This window comes from Salmo trutta, chromosome 37 (assembly GCF_901001165.1).
Source record: "Salmo trutta chromosome 37, fSalTru1.1, whole genome shotgun sequence".
NCBI classification, from domain to species: Eukaryota; Metazoa; Chordata; class Actinopteri; order Salmoniformes; family Salmonidae; genus Salmo; species Salmo trutta.
In genome coordinates, this window is record NC_042993.1 from 26,178,510 (window position 1) to 26,199,184 (window position 20,675).

Here is a 20,675-nt window from a genome sequence, read left to right on the forward strand (position 1 = left end):
ATGTGCACGCCGTCAAAGGCACCCCCCCTCAATGTTATTTTTGACGAAAATGAAAACGAGTCAGTCTGTCACTTTCACGAGGTCTGAGGAATAACATGTTCAATTACTTAAGACATTGGATCGAATCTAGGTTGTGCCTTTAGATTTCGAAAAATTAACAACTAAGGAAGAATTTCACTTTCTCTCATTGACTTGTCGAACCCCATCCCCCGGCCTGGTCTGCTTGACCAGTTTCGCAAGCGTTCCTGCAAGTCTCGCGATGTTTAGCGTCAGTTTACAAACTCTGTGCTTTGACTTTAGTCAATGGGAATAAATCATATTACAGTAACACAGAGAACATCTCAGTCCTTATGCCAAAATGTTTCCCTTTTCCTCTCTGTAGACTGACATACATTTGTTTTAAATCTATTAAGGTTTCAGAGATAGTGGTTGGAGCTTTATGTGATTTAGGCTAGGCTACATATATGTCATAATAAAAAATAAAAACCTGCATACAATTGGGTTTTTCAGGACTGACCATAAATGCATTACGTTTGTCTGTACACAAAAATCAACAAGAGTAATAAAAAACAAATGTATTTTCTTTAAAAAATAGCCCTCCCCAACAGAGTCCCCATACTATTACATCATACAGAGCCAAAATAAAGTTGCTTCCATGTCCTTTCATTCAACCAATTGAGAAGTGCTATGACAAGGACTGTTCTTGATCAGTGGCTTTTATATTGCTTAGTCAGTGAGGCTGGGTGGAGCGGATTCACTTGTGTCCTCATCATGATGCTTTTCCCAGGGTAATTCCATGTTGTCCTCCCCTGTTTGCAAGGTGCTTTGTGTCTTCAGTGAGTGAAGATAAGAACTGCATCTGGGTCAGTGGTGCTGGGCTTACCCAAGCTGAATTTGAACACAGAGGGGCCGGGGACTAACCCCAACTGCAAAGGCCCCGCTACATTGGTGAGCCCAAATTCATTACAGGTTATATACAAATCACCTTGGACACGTGGGGTCAGTAAAATGGTGTACAAAAGCATTTTGAGTGCGTAAGTCCATAAACATGAATCCCCCAAAAATTGGCATATCATTAAATCTCTATCGTCATTCCCTTCCAACATAAAAGGTGCTCTACCACCCATCAGACATGATTGGAGGCGCTTGAAGGCCAAGAAGTGAAAGTTGTCAGACTACTTTTCGCATTGTACCCCCTTGAGGATACACTCTGACACCACAACACAGAAAACAGCCTTTCAGTTCACCTTTTACACAACTGAAGCTATGACTGGCAGGCAAAAGTGAGCGTAATAAGCTCCTATCTCTAGGAAAACAGAAAGAAGGTGGCTCAGAATATCCAGTCATAATAAACATGTGTTACATGCGTTTCATAAAGTCAGAAAGTGATCAGAAGTGAAGGCAGGGCATATTGAGTAAGTACCCCCCCCAAATAACCTGTGCAGCAAACCCCTATCTGTGTTGTCCATGCACACAGCGCACCAATGGGGGACCATACACCAGGCTGGGAGGAGGGGAGCTAAAGCAGAGTGTTAAGCGGGGTATGGATAGGGGGAAAAAAGGGTGGTGGTGTTGGAAGGAGGGGGTAAGTATTCATGTGGGGGTTTTAAGGGGGGGCAAGTGCATGCGTGGAGGCGGCTCGGTACACACTCAGTAGGAGAATGTGAGGGGGCATGAGTGTGCTTGTGTTGATCGACGCTGTGGTCGATGTTTGTAGGTAGGACAAGCTATGTACAAAATGTAATTTTAAAAAAGCGGCACTGTGTGTGCGTGCAGTATGGGTGTGTGTGTAGGTGTATGTCAACGTAGTGTATTGGTGTACGTCGTCCCCATTGACATAGGTTGGAATGTGTAGCTAGAATGTGTAGAATGATCATATAGCCAAGGTCAAGTGCTAAAAGTGAGGGAGAAACCCTTTTCATTCGGTGTTCTCTGGCCCACATCTTTTTGCTGCTTTCACACCTACACAGACAAGATGAAGACCTTGTATTGCTACTGTTACTCTATTGGTTCAGCAAGCTTAGAGAGGTTGTAGGTGTGAGAATATGTATTATGTAGGTAGGTAGGGGTGTGTGTGTGTAGACCTGTGTGTGAAGGCTGAGGGAAGACAAATATCCCCATTCTGAAGTAACATAAACCAATCAATCAAGTAAAGAAAGTGCCTCGTAATTACTTTCGCAGAGTAAATGCATTATGACACAAAGATGATCTTCTTGTTTACATAAGTGCCCCTTTTCCATTGGTAGGCATCACATTAGGCTGGTTAATAATAATAATGCTGGTTTAGGTGCATGGGATGTGAGTATATTCAAGTATATTCAATACACTCAATGCAATGGTCCCTCTAACTTCTACATTGGCCTCGCTCTACTGGCTAATTTTAAGAGGAGACTCCCCAACCTGCACAGATACAGTGAAGGACTTAAGTCTCATGTATCTACGATATAATACACCTGCTCTTTCTATCTTTGCTCTATTTCCAGTATTAAGAGCAGAGGGCTAGCCTCACACAGACACTTCATATTAGGTGCAGGGTGGGCGGCGTTGACTACATGCTAATCTCTAAGTGCTAAGTGCTAAAGTACCATACGTCCCGTTGCGCGCCTCAAGGCCATAAAAACGGCAACATAAGAATGGAGTTCATGATATAAAATTTAAACGATAATAAGTGTGTCCTTTTTGTCACCCTCCCCCCCCACCCGGGGGTCCCATGACTCCTGTTGTACCAGGGGCTTGGAACAGAACACGGGCATCCGCCGTGCGGATAGGTTAAGAGGCAGCATTGTGGTGGCAGTCAAAAGTCTCGGGGCAGCTCAGCGCCCGTTTTCCTCCCCTCCATATTGCATACATAAGAGTGTGGAAGGTCGCATACAATAATACCCTTTTTTTTCTCCTCTTCTTTTTTTAAGTCAACATAAAAACACAGTCCTGGTAAAGTAAATAAAAATAAACACTTAATTATATCAACAATGATAATAATAACCGTTGTGCAGGACGCTGCAGAGTCTGCCTGGGTTGATCAGGTGAGAGGTGTATAGTTCTGGTACTGGGGTGGTTTGGCTGTGGTGGGTCAGTCATGAGAGGTATGTGGAGTGTGTGGGTGGTCACAGCCATGGAGGAAGGAGAGGTGGAAGGCTTCCAGTGCGCTCCCGGGCCCCTCACCGAGGGATGGTGAGTCTTAAGGACAGTGGTGGTGGCGGTGATGGTGGTGTGGGGTGGTGCTCAGGCAAAGTACATGGTCCTCAGCGTGTCGTGGTGAATCTGCACCGCCTTGGCCAGAGCCTGGGGGTCCCGACCGTTACTCTGACCAGAGACATGGCTGCCCTCCCCACTACAGTAAGGACAGAAAGACACAGGACGCAATAAGTACCGAATAAGATCTGGAAATGATATGGTGCTTATCTTTTTCATTCATTTTAGGTTGAGGCATACAGCTGGATCTACACAACGGATGGCATGGAACATGAATTCATCTTAACAATTAGACTACATTTGAAGTCTTAAACATCTGAAAACAGATTTAAGTGGAATGTCCCTTTAAACGTTAACTAGACCACCATGCTCACCTGTCGTGCTCCTTGTCCACCAGATGGTAGCGGGCACGGAAGGCCACGAGGCGGGCGTAGTAGGCTGGCGCGGGGATGGAGACGGAGCGGGTACAGCGCACGTAGGTGTGGCACAGCTGGTAGGTGAGGATTTGCAGCTCGTCGGCGGTGAAACGATTGTCGTCCCACAGGACGTAGTAATGCGAGGGCCGACTAGTCCCCTGCAGAGTGGAGAGACCGTTTCATCACTCACGAGGGGGGGATTACTTGAAAACATGAATAACCAGTATTAGGGCCCTGTGTTTTGCCTGGATTTGAACCTTTTGTTTAAAGCTTTAACTTCAAAACTGTCCCCTTTTCATGTCAGGTGGTCCAGCACCATCCTCAGACAATTGTTTCATCTTTGGTGTAATTCTCATTCCTGAATAAGGCTTAAAATACAGAATCAAATCTTGCTATGTCACATGATTGTGCAAAACACAGGGCCCTAACAATATGTTTTTAAACCTGCTCTTTTAAAGTTTTTCATATGTACCGTTTTAACTTACAGTCATTGTTATGTTTTATATCGTGTAAATATATGCATGCTGCTTTGTTGGAGATATAACTCTCAATGTGATTTCTATGGCTAAATAAATAACAAAATAAAAGGATACAAATGAAATAGCCATGGAGCCGCAAAGGAGCGTTAAAGAGCTGCATGTGACTCAAGAGCCAGGAGGTTTAGAATGGCTCAGGTTAGACAAACACAGCTGGACAGCAGCAGGAAGCTCCTCCCCACTCACCTGTATACCCGCGTGACTGCAAAGGTAGAAGTCAAACTCAAACGGGTGAGTGATGCTGGTGTCCACTGTGGTCCCTGCAGGAATGTTACCACTCTTCCCGATCTACAGGAAAATACAATACAGGACCACAATATTTAATTACAAACGCTTATCCTAACATTACAACCGCAGACCACATCAAATAAGCTCACAGGCCGCATGTGGCCCGTGTGCCGATAGTTTGAGACCCTTGTTCTAGAGTGAAACCTATAAAGCATGATATAGTTATGGTTAGAATAGCTCTGACTGTTGACTCACTCGCTCAGACTTGTCGGCACAGAAGAGGCGTGTGTGGTGGCGCTTCTGGACCACGATGTAGGTGATACCAGGCTGGTAGTCCTTCTCCAGCTTGATGCACGCATCCCTGATGGCCAGAAGCTCATAGTGGAGTATCTATGCAGAAAAAGAAAATATTTACTCGTTATCTGTCCAACTGATATCTTTAGCGGTAGTTGCGTTGCTCCCCTCTTTCTGTAACTCTTCCCAGTATTGTGTATTATTGTCACGCTATACTATATCAAATCCTACTTATTCAGAGATTAACTACATACCATTACTTTACTGCTATAAACGACTAGGCCTATTGGACAAAGTGAGGGAAAATACAGTGATCTGGCCAATTCAACTCTGTCACTTATAAATAATGAAAAATGGATTCCCATCTCTATTGATAACCATTTATAACCCCCAACGACAGAGACCAGTAAGTACCTGTGGGAGCTGCCCCTCAGGCACTCCGTCCCTGTAGAAGATGATCCTGGTGGGCTTGAAGCGGGTTGACTTGTAGAACTGGATCAGCAGTTCTCGCACCATGTAAGAAAGGTCTTCGATAATCTCCTGCCTGGGCCTCTGGACCCTGACTGTGGCACAGTACCTGCTGGGGTGGGCGTCCATACTGCCTACCACCTGGAGAGAGAGAGGGAGAGAAAAGAAAAAAAAAAATAGGAGAGAGGGATGAGAATAAAGGAGAAATGAGGGGACTAGCCATGCAGACTAGGGCCTGTATTCAGAAAGCATCTCAGAGTAAGAGTGATGATCTATGATCTGGTCCACCCTGTCCACGTAATCTTATTCACTATTAGCCAAAAGGCAACTGATCCTATATCAGCACTACTACTCAGACTCTTTGTGAATCCAGGTCCAAAATTCAGAAACCATACCTAAAAAGCAAAAACTTTGAAAATACAGAGATGAGCTGAAAAATAAAGACAGACAACCCAAAACATCAATATTTAATTCAGTGTTCTATGATACACCTCTAGCCAATGATACAACGTGAGCACTAGCATCCTCTAGAGGCACAGGATAGGCGGTGTGGGAAGCTCTGTGTCGTCAGCATCTATAACAGTAACCTTGTAGCCTTACGCCTTGTTATTGTGAGAAAAATGGTCATCCTTCCTGACCACCTCTGTAAGCGCAGACACACACCCACAGAAGCACATACAGACGCATACAGAGGGCTGTGTGACTCAACAGCCTGCCATGATCGCTTGGCAACCACACAGCCAACCACAGCCAGGCCCGGGTTACGAGGATCAGGGTGACGTCATTTCTTCCCTGTCTGTGAGTCAGTGCTGAGCCATTCTCTTCTCCACCTCTTCTTCCTCATCCCTCTCTCTTAAAATACGATGTACTCTTAATACAAAATCGTTTGTGTTAACAAATAATATTGGTAGTATTGGAGAAGCAGCCTTACAGCGGTAATGGAGGGCTTCTTCCCGTCTCCAGCAGGGGGGTGTGTTACATCGGCCCCCAGGAAGATGACAGGCTCCTGGAACACTGCTGACCTGTGAGACAGGAAGGGAGAAGGGACACATTCCGTCAAACTCACAGGAGTGTGTCTGATTTTAAAGAGTGCTCATATACATGAATGCGTTTCCATCCAGAGCACATTAAGACCAAGTTCGTATTCATTAGGTACCAAACGCAACAAAACAAACTGAAAAAGGAAGGGACCTTGCATGCCATAATGAACCCAACCCAGTGGAGAGAGTTGGTGTAAGTTTACCGTTGGTGGGGCACCAGGATATTGTTGATTCCCCCCAGCTTGACGTTGATCTTGAGGCAGAGGTTGGAGAGGGTCTGGGGGGACGTCTTCACCACGTTCTTCACCTGGACACACTGAGTGGCCATTCCTAGGAGAGTGTCTCCCACCCTCTTCACCTCCGCTACACAGGACCAGTAACAGGCAGAAATTAAGTGCAGATCCATAACTGCTAAAATGAAGCTATTACACACGGAGTACAAAACATTAAGAAGACTTTCCTAATATCGAGTTGGCTGGATGTCTTTTCGGTGGTGGACCATTCTTGATACACACAGGAAAGTAATTGCAATGATGAGATAGATCTTACTTGTTTTATTATCATACTGCGTTCAACAGTGTTCGATCTTGCCTAGCTATCTTGAGTCAAGAGGACCACAATGGAAATAAGTCCATTGTGACTGTGTGTTATCCTCCATGATTTTACTCATGTGCACATACGGCTTTTTCAAGTTTTGTGTGTGCTTGTTGGCACCTACTACCATACCCCGTTCAAAGGAACTATTTTGTCTTTCTCATTCACACTGAACGGCACACATACATAATCCATGTCTCAATTGTCTTAAGGCTTAAAAATCCTTGTTTAACCGGTCTCCTCCCCATCATCTACACTGATTTTTGAAAAATGTCCTGTAATATTTTTAATTGTTCAATATTCCATTTGTCACGTAAGTGTTATGCATTTGAAATGATATGCAATTATTAGTCATGTAAATTCTGCATTTCTTCAGTTTTATCTGTGAACAAGAATAAATAAACTCAAACTCAGCATGAATAAGGCCAATTTTACCGTAGACGGGGGTCTTTCCAGGCAGGATGACGATGATGAGCTGCAGTCCAGAGTAGGTGTTCTTCAGGTGCCTGAACATGGGCTCCACACTGTCGGCTCCCTGGGCGTATTTACAGAAACACGGCTGGCCCTGAATGGGCATCCCAGCATCCTTGGAGATCTTACGCAGCTGGTCTGTGAAGTTCCTGAGGAGAGTGGTGAACATTTTTTTGTTAGGAAAGGAACCTGGTTCACATGGTGGTGCTGTCTGCGGAGTCCAGGACTGTGTTTATTAAGCACCAAACGGAAGACAATGGACTGAAACAGGGATGTACTATCTGGATTTCTCCAACGGAATGCTCATATCGAATTGCAAACTGTTTTAGACCGTTTCCCATAGTGTGCACTAATGAACACAACCCATACCACAGCAAGTAAAGCTCTAAATGTAAAACAAATAACACTATTCTAACACACAAAACTACCTAGCAAAGCCAAGAACAGTAAATATTTGATCTTTAGATAAATATTGTTGAACTCTGACAGGAATCTCTAATACGATGCCTGAAGATATCCACTTCCCACACTACCCCGACTCCCAGAAGGGTACTTACTTGAGCACCTCCTCCCGACACTGTTTCTGGGGGGCGAAGCAGGCGATGGCCCACACCTTGATCTCAATACCGTTGTAGAACTGCTTTCCCCTCATGTCCCACACCCCCTGGTTGGGCGTGGCGATGGCCCGGTTCTGTGAGGTGGAACAGGTGGGAGACAAAAGCTTCAGAACCAGATCAATGTCAGGGCTGTTTGCACTCTGTGAAATCAACAATTACTGTAGTGGGGACTGACTTCTGAAGCCAGAAGCCTGGTTTGATATAGAGTGGTGAGCAGGAACTCTGTGGACCCTTTGTGTCCGGAAGTAATTTAGTCATTCATCGCAGCCGTTGGTGCTCTGTCGAGTTGCTATTTTCTTATGTCAATTAACTCGTGGCATTCCTGGATTACTCATAAAACTAATAAGGTCTATATCAACAGTAGTCAGTTTATAAAAAGGTTAAGGGTACAAGACTGGGTACATGGCTGTGTTGGCAAAATCACTACATATCCCCGCAAGCAAAGCGGGGAGAGGCTACCCGTTGTCACAGTCCCAAGACCCGTCAGAAACGTCCAGCTAAACCTACGCCAATGACGCCAGTGGATCTCAGAACTGAACTTGGGTCCGCGTTAAGTAGCAATGTTATTCTTCACCACAGTTGTCTTACGGCAGATCGAACCAGTCATGACTATTCAACAACACAATAAATAATTTTCTTTTTTTTTCAAGTTTCTTTCCAGCGAATTTCTTAGTTACATGATTGTATAACTAGCAAATTAGTTTTGAAGTTTAGGGTAAAGTATTTATGAAGTTTGGCAATGAGGACGAAAACTAGCATAATTCAGCTAGCCAGCAGGATATAGCTGGGCGCACATGCACACGAGATTAATTCAGGACATGAATTGCAGTTTTTAATACCCTGATATCAGGAGCTGGCAGCGAAAAGTTTGATTAAACAATTCAGAGACTAAAACGAATATATCAGATGACATATTTAAGGAGAGCGAATCGATATTCAATCCCGAAATAAGCAGTAACTGTCAATAGTAAAACAAATCTTGAAACGATGTTTGAGTGAACATGAATCCAGAAAATGAATGGTGAAGTCCTTCTCACCACTCTATAGCCTACTGGTGACTGCTGTGTGGGCTACTCCTGCTGTTACTGTCATATACAGTATCGTTCAAATGTTTGGGGTCACCAAGAAATGTCCTTGTTTTTGAAAGAAAAGTACATTTTTGGTCCATTAAAATAACATCAAATTGATCAGAAATACAGTGTAGACATTGTTAATGTTGTCACTGAGTATTGTAGCTGGAAATGGCTGATTTTGAATGGAATATCTACACAGGCGCACAGAGGCCCATTATGAGCAACCATCACTCGTGTTCCAATGGCACGTTGTGCACCGGGGCCTCCCACTCCTCTTTCTATTCTGGTTAGAGCCAGTTTGCTATTTTCTATGAAGGGAGTAATACACCGCTTTGTACGAGATCTTTGTTTCTGGCCGAGAAAGTCTTTGTTTCTGGCCATTTTGAGCCTGTAATCAAACCCACAGATGTTGATGCTCCAGATACTCAACTAGTCTAAAGAAGGACAGTTTTATTGATTCTTTAAATTAGCACAACAGTTTTCAGCTGTGCTAACATAATTGCAAAAGGGTTTTCTAATGATCAATTAGCCTTTTAAAATGATAAACTAGGGATAGCTAACAATGTGCCATTGGAGCACAGGAGTGATGGTTGCTGATAATGGGTCTCTGTACGCCTATGTAGATATTCCATTCAAAATCAGCCGTTTCCAGCTACAATAGTCATTGACAACATTAACAATGTCTACACCGTATTTCTGATCAATTTCATGTTATTTTAATGGACAAAAAAAAAGTGCTTTTCTTTCAAAAACAAGGACATTTCTAAGTGACCCCAAACTTTTGAGCAGTAGTGTGTATATATCTGGACAGTAAATTGTGCTAAAAAAACTGATCTGGACCAAGTACACAGCATTTTCTTTATTGCACTAAGTACACAGAATTGAAAGGATGCTTAATGTGGCCGTACTATAAGCGTGATGTCTCTTACCCGTCCTCCATACTGTAGGATAGGGGCAGGCAGCACCCTTCCCGTCACCTCCGCCATCTCATCCTTCACCTTGATCCCAAACTCCTGGATGTACGGGTCCAGGTTAAAGTTGGCATTTTTCATCTGTGGACAGACGGGGACAACAGATAGGATGTGTTATTCATTCTCTCGTGTCACATTCACACTGCACAATGCTGTGCTGTCAATTCACATCTAATCTGTGGAGAGAATAATAGGAAGTAATTTACTATGTACAGTCTTTTCCCTCAAGTCTAGTAGTAGTATGTGTTCATCTGTGTTAAATTCATTAACGCCAATTCTCATGTTCATAGCTGGTAGTTTCGCATTGCAGCCTCCAGCCACCAGGCGGCACCACCGACTCACCAGTCGGCTGATCTCCTCCTGTCTGTCAGGTGCAGAGCGAGCCGTGGCCTTGATCATAGTGGACGTCTGATTATCTGTCAGTTTCTTGATGCAGCGCTGCCCTGCTACTATGTTACACACCTGCAGGGACACAAAACCAAAAACCATTGAGCATATTATATAAGCAGGAATTTTCTTCTCAGGTACAGAAAGCAACTGGATTGGATGTTTCTCACCTCCAGGGGCAGGTAGGTGTGCTTCTGCTCCTGCCCCACCTGGAGGCAGGGCAGGTGGGGATACTTGAGCTGCAGATTGTACTTCTGCTTGAAGTACTGGGCTACCGTACATTCTACTGTCTGTCCACTCTCAAGCTGCAGGGGAAATCTGGTAGGGAATGTGTGATAAAGATGGTAAATGACTTTAACACAGCAACCTGAGAATAGTTATCCCATGCCTCACATTGATGCAAGCGCCTCCAGAAAACCACTGGTGTCTTCACTAAATGCTAGAAAAAATGTGGATACTAAAAAAAAAAACATCCATCCTCGTCACGGACCATATCTGTACTCAGAATCACAAAGACCAATATCCCGACTGACACTGATGATTTATAGGTCATAACTTTTATTGGAATTCTCTCAGACATATCATCCACTCAAAACATCCCTTCTCCGGGGAGCATCAGTAGGGTCAACCGTGTGACGCTACTCACGTCTGGTGGCTGGCGGGGCGTCGCGTGACGTTGCAGACGCGGTACTTCCTCTTCATCTGACCGCAGTGGGTCACCTCCACCTTCAGACCTGGTAACGCCCACCGACAGCAGGGCACAGACACACACAAAGATAAGAGCCAGCAGCAGTGACGGCAAAGGGGACAGACGTAGATGGGGAGAGGGTGGAGGAGAAGGGAAGGACAGAGTTCTCCCCATAGGCTGTGTGCACAGAGGCGCTGCTCCACCAGTCTTTCAGTCGTTCACGTTTTACTCTTTAGCGCCATCGTGTGTTCTTTCAAATGTATTTCTTTATGAAAACTCACACAAAACGTATAATAGTGCTTTCAATCACAATGTTTTATAGAAATTGAAAACATTCTGGGGAGACTCCTGGGGTAGAAAATAACAGGGGGCGTGGTGGAGAGAAGGATGTATCAGGATGAACATCAAAGAGAAGGTGGAGAAAAGGAAATGGAGTAGTGAGTGAGTCAGAGAAGATAAGAGAAAGAGTGAAGTGAGTGATGGGGGAAGGAGTGAGTGATGGGAGAAGGAGTGAGTGATGGGAGAAGGAAGGAGTGAGTGATGGGAGAAGGAAGGAGTGAGTGATGGGAGAAGGAAGGAGTGAGTGATGGGAGAAGGAAGGAGTGAGTGATGGGAGAAGGAAGGAGTGAGTGATGGGAGAAGGAAGGAGTGAGTGATGGGAGAAGGAAGGAGTGAGTGATGGGGGAAGGAGTGAGTGATGGGAGAAGGAGTGAGTGATGGGAGAAGGAGTGAGTGATGGGAGAAGGAGTGAGTGATGGGAGAAGGAGTGAGTGATGGGGGAAGGAGTGAGTGATGGGAGAAGGAGTGAGTGATGGGAGAAGGAGTGAGTGATGGGAGAAGGAGTGAGTGATGGGAGAAGGAGTGAGTGATGGGAGAAGGAGTGAGTGATGGGAGAAGGAATGAGTGATGGGAGAAGGAAGGAGCGGTGAGCTGAGTGGTGGAGTGAGGAGTGATGTGAGGGGATCGTCTGAGGGGGCATTGGTGAGAGGCAGGCGGCATGGCGTGTGGAAGGTACTCACTCACTGTTCAACGGCCCACCTTTGATCTCCTTGGTGAAGCGGACCCTCTGCGAGTCGGTGAGGGTCTTGGGCTGCTCGTCTATGTTGCGGATGTCCAGGACTTCACACATGAACTCGATCACCGGCTGGGCTTTGTAGAAGGCCGTGGCAGATACTAGAGGGAGAAAGAGAGCAGTAAGTAATGCATTCAGTCTGAAAGGAAGTGAAGTGCAGCGGAGACAGAAGCCCAGTGGTATAGGATTATGTTATTCCTAAGCATTCCTGCCTGTTTCGGTCCGTTTTCTTCCATTTGGTGCCTAATGAACACAACCCAATACTATAGAATGAAGTCATTTCTAAGCATTGATCTGCGGTGAATTTTTATACCACACAAAACAGATGTTAAATCATAGACCACTGTGGATGTAACTTTAAGAGCAGACCTAACATATAACCTCTTGTGATCAGATTTTCATTCCATCATGTAGATGCAACTTTTTATGCAACAAGGTCTGCGACTTCATACCCTCGAGTAGATCTTGCCTGATGGGACTCAGCCGACTCACCGTCAATATTGAGCATCATTTTCCACATGGCGGGGCGTACAGACTGGTGGAAACCAAACCACACCTCTCTCCCCCCTCCCAGGGGATGGTAGTATCCTTCAGGTGGGGAGAAGAACGATCGTCCCACCGGAGTGTACCTAGATGACAAAAATGACCTTAGGGAGAATGACTCATTTGAGTCCCAGCACCAGAGCATGACTCAATGTCCAGTAATTCTGTGTCACCTATAAGGCTTTGCAGACATGAGCCCAACAGAATGATTCAACAGCTTGTGTCTGTGATCGAGTCAAGCCTCCAAGTCACTGTCTGATTATTAGATTTACCGTAATTTCCGAACTATTAAGCGCACCTGAATATAAGCCGCACCCACTGAATTTAAAAAAAAAAAATATTTCGAACATAAATAAGCCGCACATGTCTATAAGCCGCAGGTGCCTACCGGTACATTGAAACAAATGAACTTTACACAGGCTTTAACGAAACACGGCTTGTAACAAAAATAAATAGGCTTTAACGAAACACGGCTTGTAACAAAAAATAAAAAATTAGCAGTAAGCTTTAGTTGTCTTTTTGCACTGAGTCAATTCCTCACGCTGCTGTTTCCAACGTCTTATCGTCGACTCATTAAGACCAAGCTCCCGTGCAGCAGCTCTATTTCCTTTTCCAACAGCCAGATCAATCGCCTTCAACTTGAAAGCTGCATCATATGCATTCCTCCGTGTCTTTGCCATGATGAGGGTGACAAAATGACTACCGTAATCAGAATGATGGAAGTTTGAGAGCGCTCGATTTAATCTAAACAGTAAACAAAAAAGTTGTTTGACCTTAACCTGTTTGGCAATTTCATTGGTCTAATGAAAGCTTCACGCCGCCAAAAAACTGAGCACGTCACAGAATGTGTTTAAAAAAAATAAAAAAATAAAAAATTGAAAGCGGGAAAAATCCATATATTAGCCGCGTCATTGTTTAAGCCGCGAGGTTCAAAACCTGGGAAAAAAGTTGCGGCTTATAGTCCGGAATTTACGGTAGTTCATGTGACACCTTTACACAGTTCCCAGCTATCAGGCATCTGTTGTTCCGGTCATCTCCTCTAGATATGTAAATATAACAGGATCTAAAACTAAATCGCTGTTCAACAAGTTTGATAGGAATGTCTTGATATTGTTAGAGGTTTTTTTTAAATCCAAAATAACAAAACATTCACACCTCAAGGCAAACGTATGCCTTTCAATCAGTTTGAAGACAACATGCACACAGAGAGGTGTCCTGTGGCAAGTGTGATGCGTGTTCTGACTGTTTGTGCATCATAGATCCTAGCTTTGCAATTAGCTACACGCTTCTCTGCCCTTGCTTTCATAGTGTGTGCGTTTGCGTGTGTGTGTGTGTGTGTGTGTGTGTGTGTGTGTGTGTGTGTGTGTGTGTGTGTGTGTACACACACTGGTGGATGTGCTTAGTGTACACAGTGTATCGTACCTCATGGAGGCTAGGTGGCGCATGGCCACATCCAGGGCTTGGACAGAGTCCAGGGGGACCTGCAGGCGCCCGCTGACCAGTGTCTCCTGGAGCAGACGCCATGACACCGTGGCCAGGAAGCGGATAGACACCTTGAAGATACGATCCTTCCCCTCCCCGGGGATAGTCACCTCAAAGTCCACCTTCAGGGAGAAAGAGGGGGATGAGCAAGAGCAGAAAACAGAGCAATGGAGGAGAGTGTAGGCGGAGGGGAGATGGGAGGGGGGGTTATAGGATAAAGAAATGGAATGGACAGACAGGAGTAGAAGGGGACTTGCTCAAAATGTATAGAACACACTACTTTCTTTCCCTTATGCCTACCTTCTCACTTCCTATAGGAAGCGCTAGCACCGTATAGATATTCTTCTTGCCGTCGTACACTGGCTTCCTGTCGCCAAAGAGCTGGGGCTTGAAGTGTTGCACCATGTATTCCACCACTTCCCTGCAGGGGGCGACACAGAGTCAAACACATCAGGTTCACCATCATGACCACCAGAGGTGACAAAACCACAAAAGACTACCATCTGTCAACAAATGTAGTGGTCCAAATTAAACCCAACATCCTATCAGAAATCTGGATTTAGGATGGGTGTTTTTTTGGGGAGCAGGGAAGACTCGATTCGATTGGTTATGGATCAAGCAGGATACAGCTGGTGAGAGGTGATGGTCTCATGGTCGTGGGGGAATACCTAGGACAAAGGGTGGTAGGGGAGGTAGCTGTGGGGCCCTAGCACCCCTGAATACATGGTGCCTTGGCTTTCGTCTAAGTGTGGGGGTAGAGTGGACGGGGTTGAAAAGGAGAGGTCATGTGGGGTTGACCTTTCGCATGCCTGCATGGACCCTTTGTTTGAAAAACCTCCTACTAAGTAAGAACGAAGCAGGAAGCTCCAAGATGTGTTTGGTGTGTGTACTTCGTATGGAACATTTTCATCAGGCAAAGTAAAACTTCAGATTTGACTCAGCTTTTCTGTTAATCGAGAGAGAGAGAGAGAGAGAGAGAGAGAGATGCTTTTTTGTTGTTGGATATACAACAGTTGAGTTACTCTATGAGGTTGTACAACGGCTGAAATCCTCAGTCAAATCAAAGGAAAGAAACGCAGGCGGCTCAATTGGCCAACCATTGAAATCAATGTCTGATGGTTTAGAATAGATTGGCCAATGATGACCACCCTACAATGGGGATCTCTTGAAGACTGTTAATTATATCCTGGCAAGGTAATGGTGGATACTGGACTAGAGAGTCATAGTCATGGTGCACTAATGAACTGTGAGTCTCTCTCTGAATCATCTTGAGAAGTTGTTTGACCTCTACAGACTTCTACATAGAGTGTGGTCCTCTGAGTTCTGGCTATGGCTCAGTTCTACAGTCCATATTCTGTGGTTCTTAAAAACATTGGGGAAATGTTAGCGATCAAGTGGACCACTGCTTCACTTATAGTTGGGGACACCTGGGTGACAGGTGTTGAGTTGGGTAACCTCAATCCCAAGGCTATTGCCCACAGGGGACGAGGTCTGGCACATGAGACTATGTAGGGTGACACGTTACTCTACCTGTTGACCCGTCGGGGACACTTGTCAGGCTTGATGTCCACCTCGTAGTGGAACACGTCCATCTTGGGGATCTCCACCTCAAAGTAGTTGGCCAGCAGCTTGATGGGCTTGCCCACCGTGCCCATGCCCGGCCGGCGGGGTGCCTGGAACACCTGCTGCAGGGGTGGGGGGAAGGGCCCCATGGGCACTGGAGGGGCAGAGGTGTCGGAAGTTTAGCAAGGGCAGAAACGGTTGGGATGTGGGTATGGGAGATGAGGAAATAAATGGAGTAATGAGGAAAGAAAAGTGAGTATGGGCATGTGATGATGGGCAGAGAGAGGGGGCATGGGCATGTCATGATGGGCAGAGAGGGGGGCATGTGATGATGGGCAGAGAGGGGGCATGTGATGATGGGCAGAGAGAGGGGGCATGAGCGGGATGACGAGTCAGGAAGAGGCAGGAAGACGTAGAGAGGAAGAAAAGAGCAACAGACGGACAGGAAGGAAAAGTTTGAGCAGCAAAATATGGGGATAAAGAATGAAGGAATGGGTGTACATGGGAGAGGGAGAGAGGGGGTGAGAGGGCGACACGAGACGAGGATATTGACGAGGGATAATTGCGGGAGAGGGGGGAGAAGGAACAAAGCGATTAGGGTGAGAGGGAGGGTGTGAACGAAAGAGAAGGGGAGAGGGTGGTTGGTGGTTCAATGAGAATTAAGGGTGAGAGAGAAAAAGAATACATTAGGGCGACGCTGGATACACCAAGCCAGACAAACATTTCCTTAAACACGCCGGCAGGGTGAGAAACTGCTAGCGGAGGAGTAGGCTAGCCTCACAAGGGCTTCTAGTGGGATTTTGTATAGAAAATAATCAAATGACGTCAGCCTACATAAGATGGAACGATCACAAATGTTACTTAGTTAGCGATAGTAGCATAGGTATACAATCCAACAGTCACGGGAAGACGACGAAAAGCCTTCATTTGAGATGTTTTCGTTTGACATGAATTCTACTGCTAGCCTCTTTTCAAACAAAATTTGAAACTTTGGTACTGAGCAGAGAGCGAATACAACGCAAACTGCATGTACACTAACTAGTGCACGGCAGCGGAAGATTGGTGAGTGGTCGACGGAAGTCAGCTGGGCCCTTCATTTGTGCAGTGAGGAAAACAAGTATGTGAAGTTCAACAGGTGTAGGACTTGAGATCGGCCTGGTAAAATGTGAGACTCCTGCCTTCCTCCCTGCCTGAGAGGGGGCCCAGCCAAGCCCTGTCCAGTCCATGTCTTAACCTCTGCTTCCCAAGAGAACAGCCCTCTCACAATCACAACAAAGACCCCAGCTGCCCTCATCCTCCATCACACAGACAGGGGGGCTGGGGGGAGAGGCAGAGCCCCCACTACCACACACACAAACACAGGGGTCCCCCCCAACATTCCCAGCCTTACCATGGAGACTCCACAGCAACACTGGCATTGTCATGGAGATCAGGAAACCTGGAGGGATGGTGGGTGGAGGGGTAGTGTGTGTGTGTGGGACCTTGGCCTTTTTCATCTTGAAGCAGCGTTAGTGTTTCCACATTAGGTCCGAGCGGCCTCCTCCCCAGTCATTAACCTCTCTCACATGCGAGGCCTATAGCTGAGCTGAGCGGAGAGCTTGTGGTTTAAAAAGGCAAGCATTGGAAATCCTGTAGTCAAGCATAGCAGTCAGTCAAGGATGTATACGCTCACTAGGCCTTAAAAAAGCAGCCAACTACGGACTGGCAATCTGGCATGATAAACAACTTAATAAGACTAGGTAGATTCTACTGAAGGTGTGTTTGTTACGCCTACGGCATAAGTCTCAACAGTCTTGACACAGAGTAGGCTAAACACACACACACACGTCACCGGCAGCCCGCCCCACCCCAGTGTAGGCAGATGGTGAGAAGTGGAGCCAGGGATCACACATCCCCAGACAATAGCAGTCTTTCCCTGGCACTGGGGCCCTTTCCACGTCAACTGTGTGTGTGTGTGTGTGTGTGTGTGGGTGTGTGTGTTTCTCCCTGGAGTCTGGTTTAGGCCGGGTTCCTTTATCATTGAAACATGGAATTACACACACACACACTATTCCCACATCCATTTCCTGCTGACATCACTAGAGATGATCCCATGTCTAATAGCTGTCTGGAATCGTGATACAGCTAAGAGATAACTATTTATAGGTTTAGGTTCAAATAAGTATTCAAACGCTGTCCTGAGGTACAGGTATAAAACATTGTAGTAGTTTAACTCTAGTCTTGAGGACAGAGTCAGTGTTAAATGGGGCAGTGCAGTCAAACACGTGATTTTCCTGTGTTTTTTATACTTCCACACTGAGGTTGGAAAAATACTGTGAAAATTATGATAATGCATTTTAGTGTAAGAGCTGTTTGAAAAGACCGCCTGAAATGTCGGCTTGTTTGGCTGGGTGGGGTTTTTGGACCGCCTGATGACATCAGATGGTATAAGCTAATAGGCCAGTAGCAAAGACAGCTTGTCATTCTCTCTGCCAATAAAGAGCTATTTTTCAGGTTATACATCCTTCCCATTAGGCTCCTCCAATTAGGCCCGAGCTAAACATTTACTTGTGCAATTACATTTTTCTAAGAATCAATTTTTGTCCATTTTTTACAATTTTAATTGAAATCAATCACAGTAAGGTACTTAATTGCTAGCCAGAAATGATTTGATATTGAGATTAAAGGTCCAGTGCAGCCATTTTAAGGAAAATACCACTCCAACTATAATTTTTGTATTTGTTTCATTAATCCACTGTTGAGACAGTCCCAAAATGTTTTGCATGTCAGCAATCAAGTTTTCAAGATATAGAACTTTCAAAATACAGAAAGTGTCACAGTATGCTGCGTTATGCATCATATGATCAACAGTGGACTAATGAAACAAATACCAAAAGATAAATTGAGTGGAATTTTCCTTTAAGTGTTACTGATTAACTGACTAATAGTAATGCGTAAATGGTGTCCTACAGGATGTTCAGTAAAATCCTACTAGTCCCAAATCTGGAGGCCAGTCAGTCAATGTAGTTGCGTAAAGATACACAACAAAGAATATGTAGCTTTGGTCAGAGAAGAAGACTTCTGGAGATGGGCGGGTCCGGGGGTGATTAGCTGTTTGTTTTTAGAGAGGAGGAGGGGGACAAACAACTCCATACTTAAGTGTCAACAAGCTGTCAAACGACAGGCCTACTCCATTTGAAAGACAGTGAATTTTAGCTAACATTACTGTGATTTACACTAATACCTGGGGACCATTGATTATGCACAGACTGGACTTCAGACCAGACTAAAGCACAGTGTCATAATATCACAGATCATCATAATATGTAGAGTTGTATGGCTGTCTGCCCACTGTAACTAAGTAACAAATGTGAAACACCACTTTTTGATATGCCATAACTAGCCTTTCGTGAACTAACACGGACACTGGACTCCCCCCCACCCACCGCTACTAGCACAGACTTTGCTGATAACTACTTCGAGGAAGAATGTACTTACTATGACTAAGATATGTGGTTGTCCCACCTAGCTATTTTAAGATGAATACATTAACTATAAGTCGCTCTGGATAAGAGGGTCTGCTAAATTACTAAAATGCAAATAACTCTAGCATTACCCAACAAACATTAAATTGGAATGACCTTGATGTAAAAATGTTGGCACCGAAGTGTCCATGGAGGTGTGGTTAAATTTCTGATCTAAATGGGGCGGCAGGTAGCATAGTTAGATCGTTGGACCAGTAACCGAAAGGTTGCAGGATCGAATCCCCGAGCTGACAAGGTAAAACTGTCGTTCTGCCCCTGAACAAGGCAGTTAACCCACTGTTCTTAAGCTGTCATTGTAAATAATAGTTTGTTCTTAACTGACCTGCCTAGTTAAATTAATGTAAAAAATATGTTTTTATTTAAATCGCAACGTTAGGAGATTGTCCAAGTATTCAAATACATAACTAATTGTGGTGTTCACAGACTTGAGTCAGTTCATTGTGGATTCATTTTGGTGGGGTGTGCATAAATAACATTTGGATCAGTGCACTTTTCTATCATTCTAAAAATGTATGTAGAACACAGACTGCCAAAACAGACAGTCTCGTATTTGGGGTGTGTGAGTGAGAGGGGTGCTGAGTAGTGAAGGCGGGCTTTACCTCGTGTCTCCACGCCAGAGATTCCCACGGCCCCCCTGCCCATGGACATTGTCAGTGCACCAAAAGACCCGTCTCTCGCTATGATAAGTAATTTCGTATAGTGCACAAGCTATGGTTGAAAAAGACCCACAATCGTTGTGATGGACGGGTTTTTCAGCCAGCCAGCTAGCATAAGAGAATGCTGCACCAGATATGACGCCCGTTTTCAAAAATGTGGGCAATTGCATGTTACCATCTGCTGCTATAGCTGAAGATAAGCAACAATTTCACCCTTGACAGAGAAAAGAGAGACTTACCAGCGCCAGACGGTCCCGGCTCCATCCCATCCACTTAACCGCGCGGGCACTAGACAGTCCAGGGTTCTATGGCCACAGCGCCGGCCCTTTCAGGCTGGAAGAGTTGCAGACCTCCAGCCCCCTCCTCTCGGCATGTAGTCTTCTCCGTACTCGCTAAACCCCCACCCCTTCCAGTACCCCCAGACACACAGAGTTGTAACGACAAAAGCTGCCTGTCTGATAACCCAAGAACCGCTGCTGAACGGCTCTTGTGTGATACCTTGCGTCGGTCTTCTTTCCTCCGGGTTGAACGCTCTTTGCCTGGCCTGATAAGATTGTCCGTGGCGCTATGCTTTCTTATCGGTCTGTTATACTCCTCCTCACCGTTCAAGCACGATTCTCCAGCGGAACAAAAAAGGGCCAAACCCCCCCGGAACAAAAAAGGGCCAGCCAGCCCCCCCCCCCCGGAACAAAAAAGGGCCAGCCAGCCCCCCGGAACAAAAAAGGGCCAGCCCCCCGAATGCTGTACCTCTTCTGACTTTGAAGGATGTTGCATTCTGTAGACGAGTTGTTGTAGTCGCCCTCTACTGGAGGCGGCTGTACGGGTTATCTTGGTGTAGCAGCTGAGCTGTACATGGTTAG

General features: G+C 45.4%; 1 protein-coding gene across 8 annotated transcripts; it reads right to left on the reverse strand.

Moving 5' to 3' along the window:
• Positions 1-560: 560 nt before the first annotated feature.
• LOC115177111 (protein argonaute-1) lies at positions 561-20,485 on the reverse strand. 8 transcript variants are annotated; one of them, XM_029737629.1, is made up of 19 exons: positions 20,055-20,485; positions 15,603-15,789; positions 14,373-14,493; positions 14,013-14,194; positions 12,540-12,676; positions 12,014-12,148; positions 10,934-11,021; positions 10,458-10,605; positions 10,243-10,362; positions 9,859-9,981; positions 7,797-7,930; positions 7,204-7,388; positions 6,378-6,537; positions 6,066-6,156; positions 5,081-5,275; positions 4,628-4,762; positions 4,331-4,432; positions 3,567-3,766; positions 561-3,334 (listed from the first exon to the last, which is right to left on the reverse strand). In XM_029737629.1, the coding sequence occupies exons 1-19, from the start codon at positions 20,077-20,079 to the stop codon at positions 3,223-3,225; spliced, it is 2,580 nt and encodes an 859-aa protein (XP_029593489.1). In that variant the 5' UTR covers positions 20,080-20,485; the 3' UTR covers positions 561-3,222. The 8 variants fall into 8 exon arrangements, with proteins under 8 accessions (XP_029593489.1, XP_029593487.1, XP_029593484.1 ...); XM_029737627.1 differs by having other exon boundaries at positions 7,797-7,960; XM_029737624.1 differs by having other exon boundaries at positions 7,797-7,960; positions 11,999-12,148.
• Between the last annotated feature and the right edge of the window lie 190 nt (positions 20,486-20,675).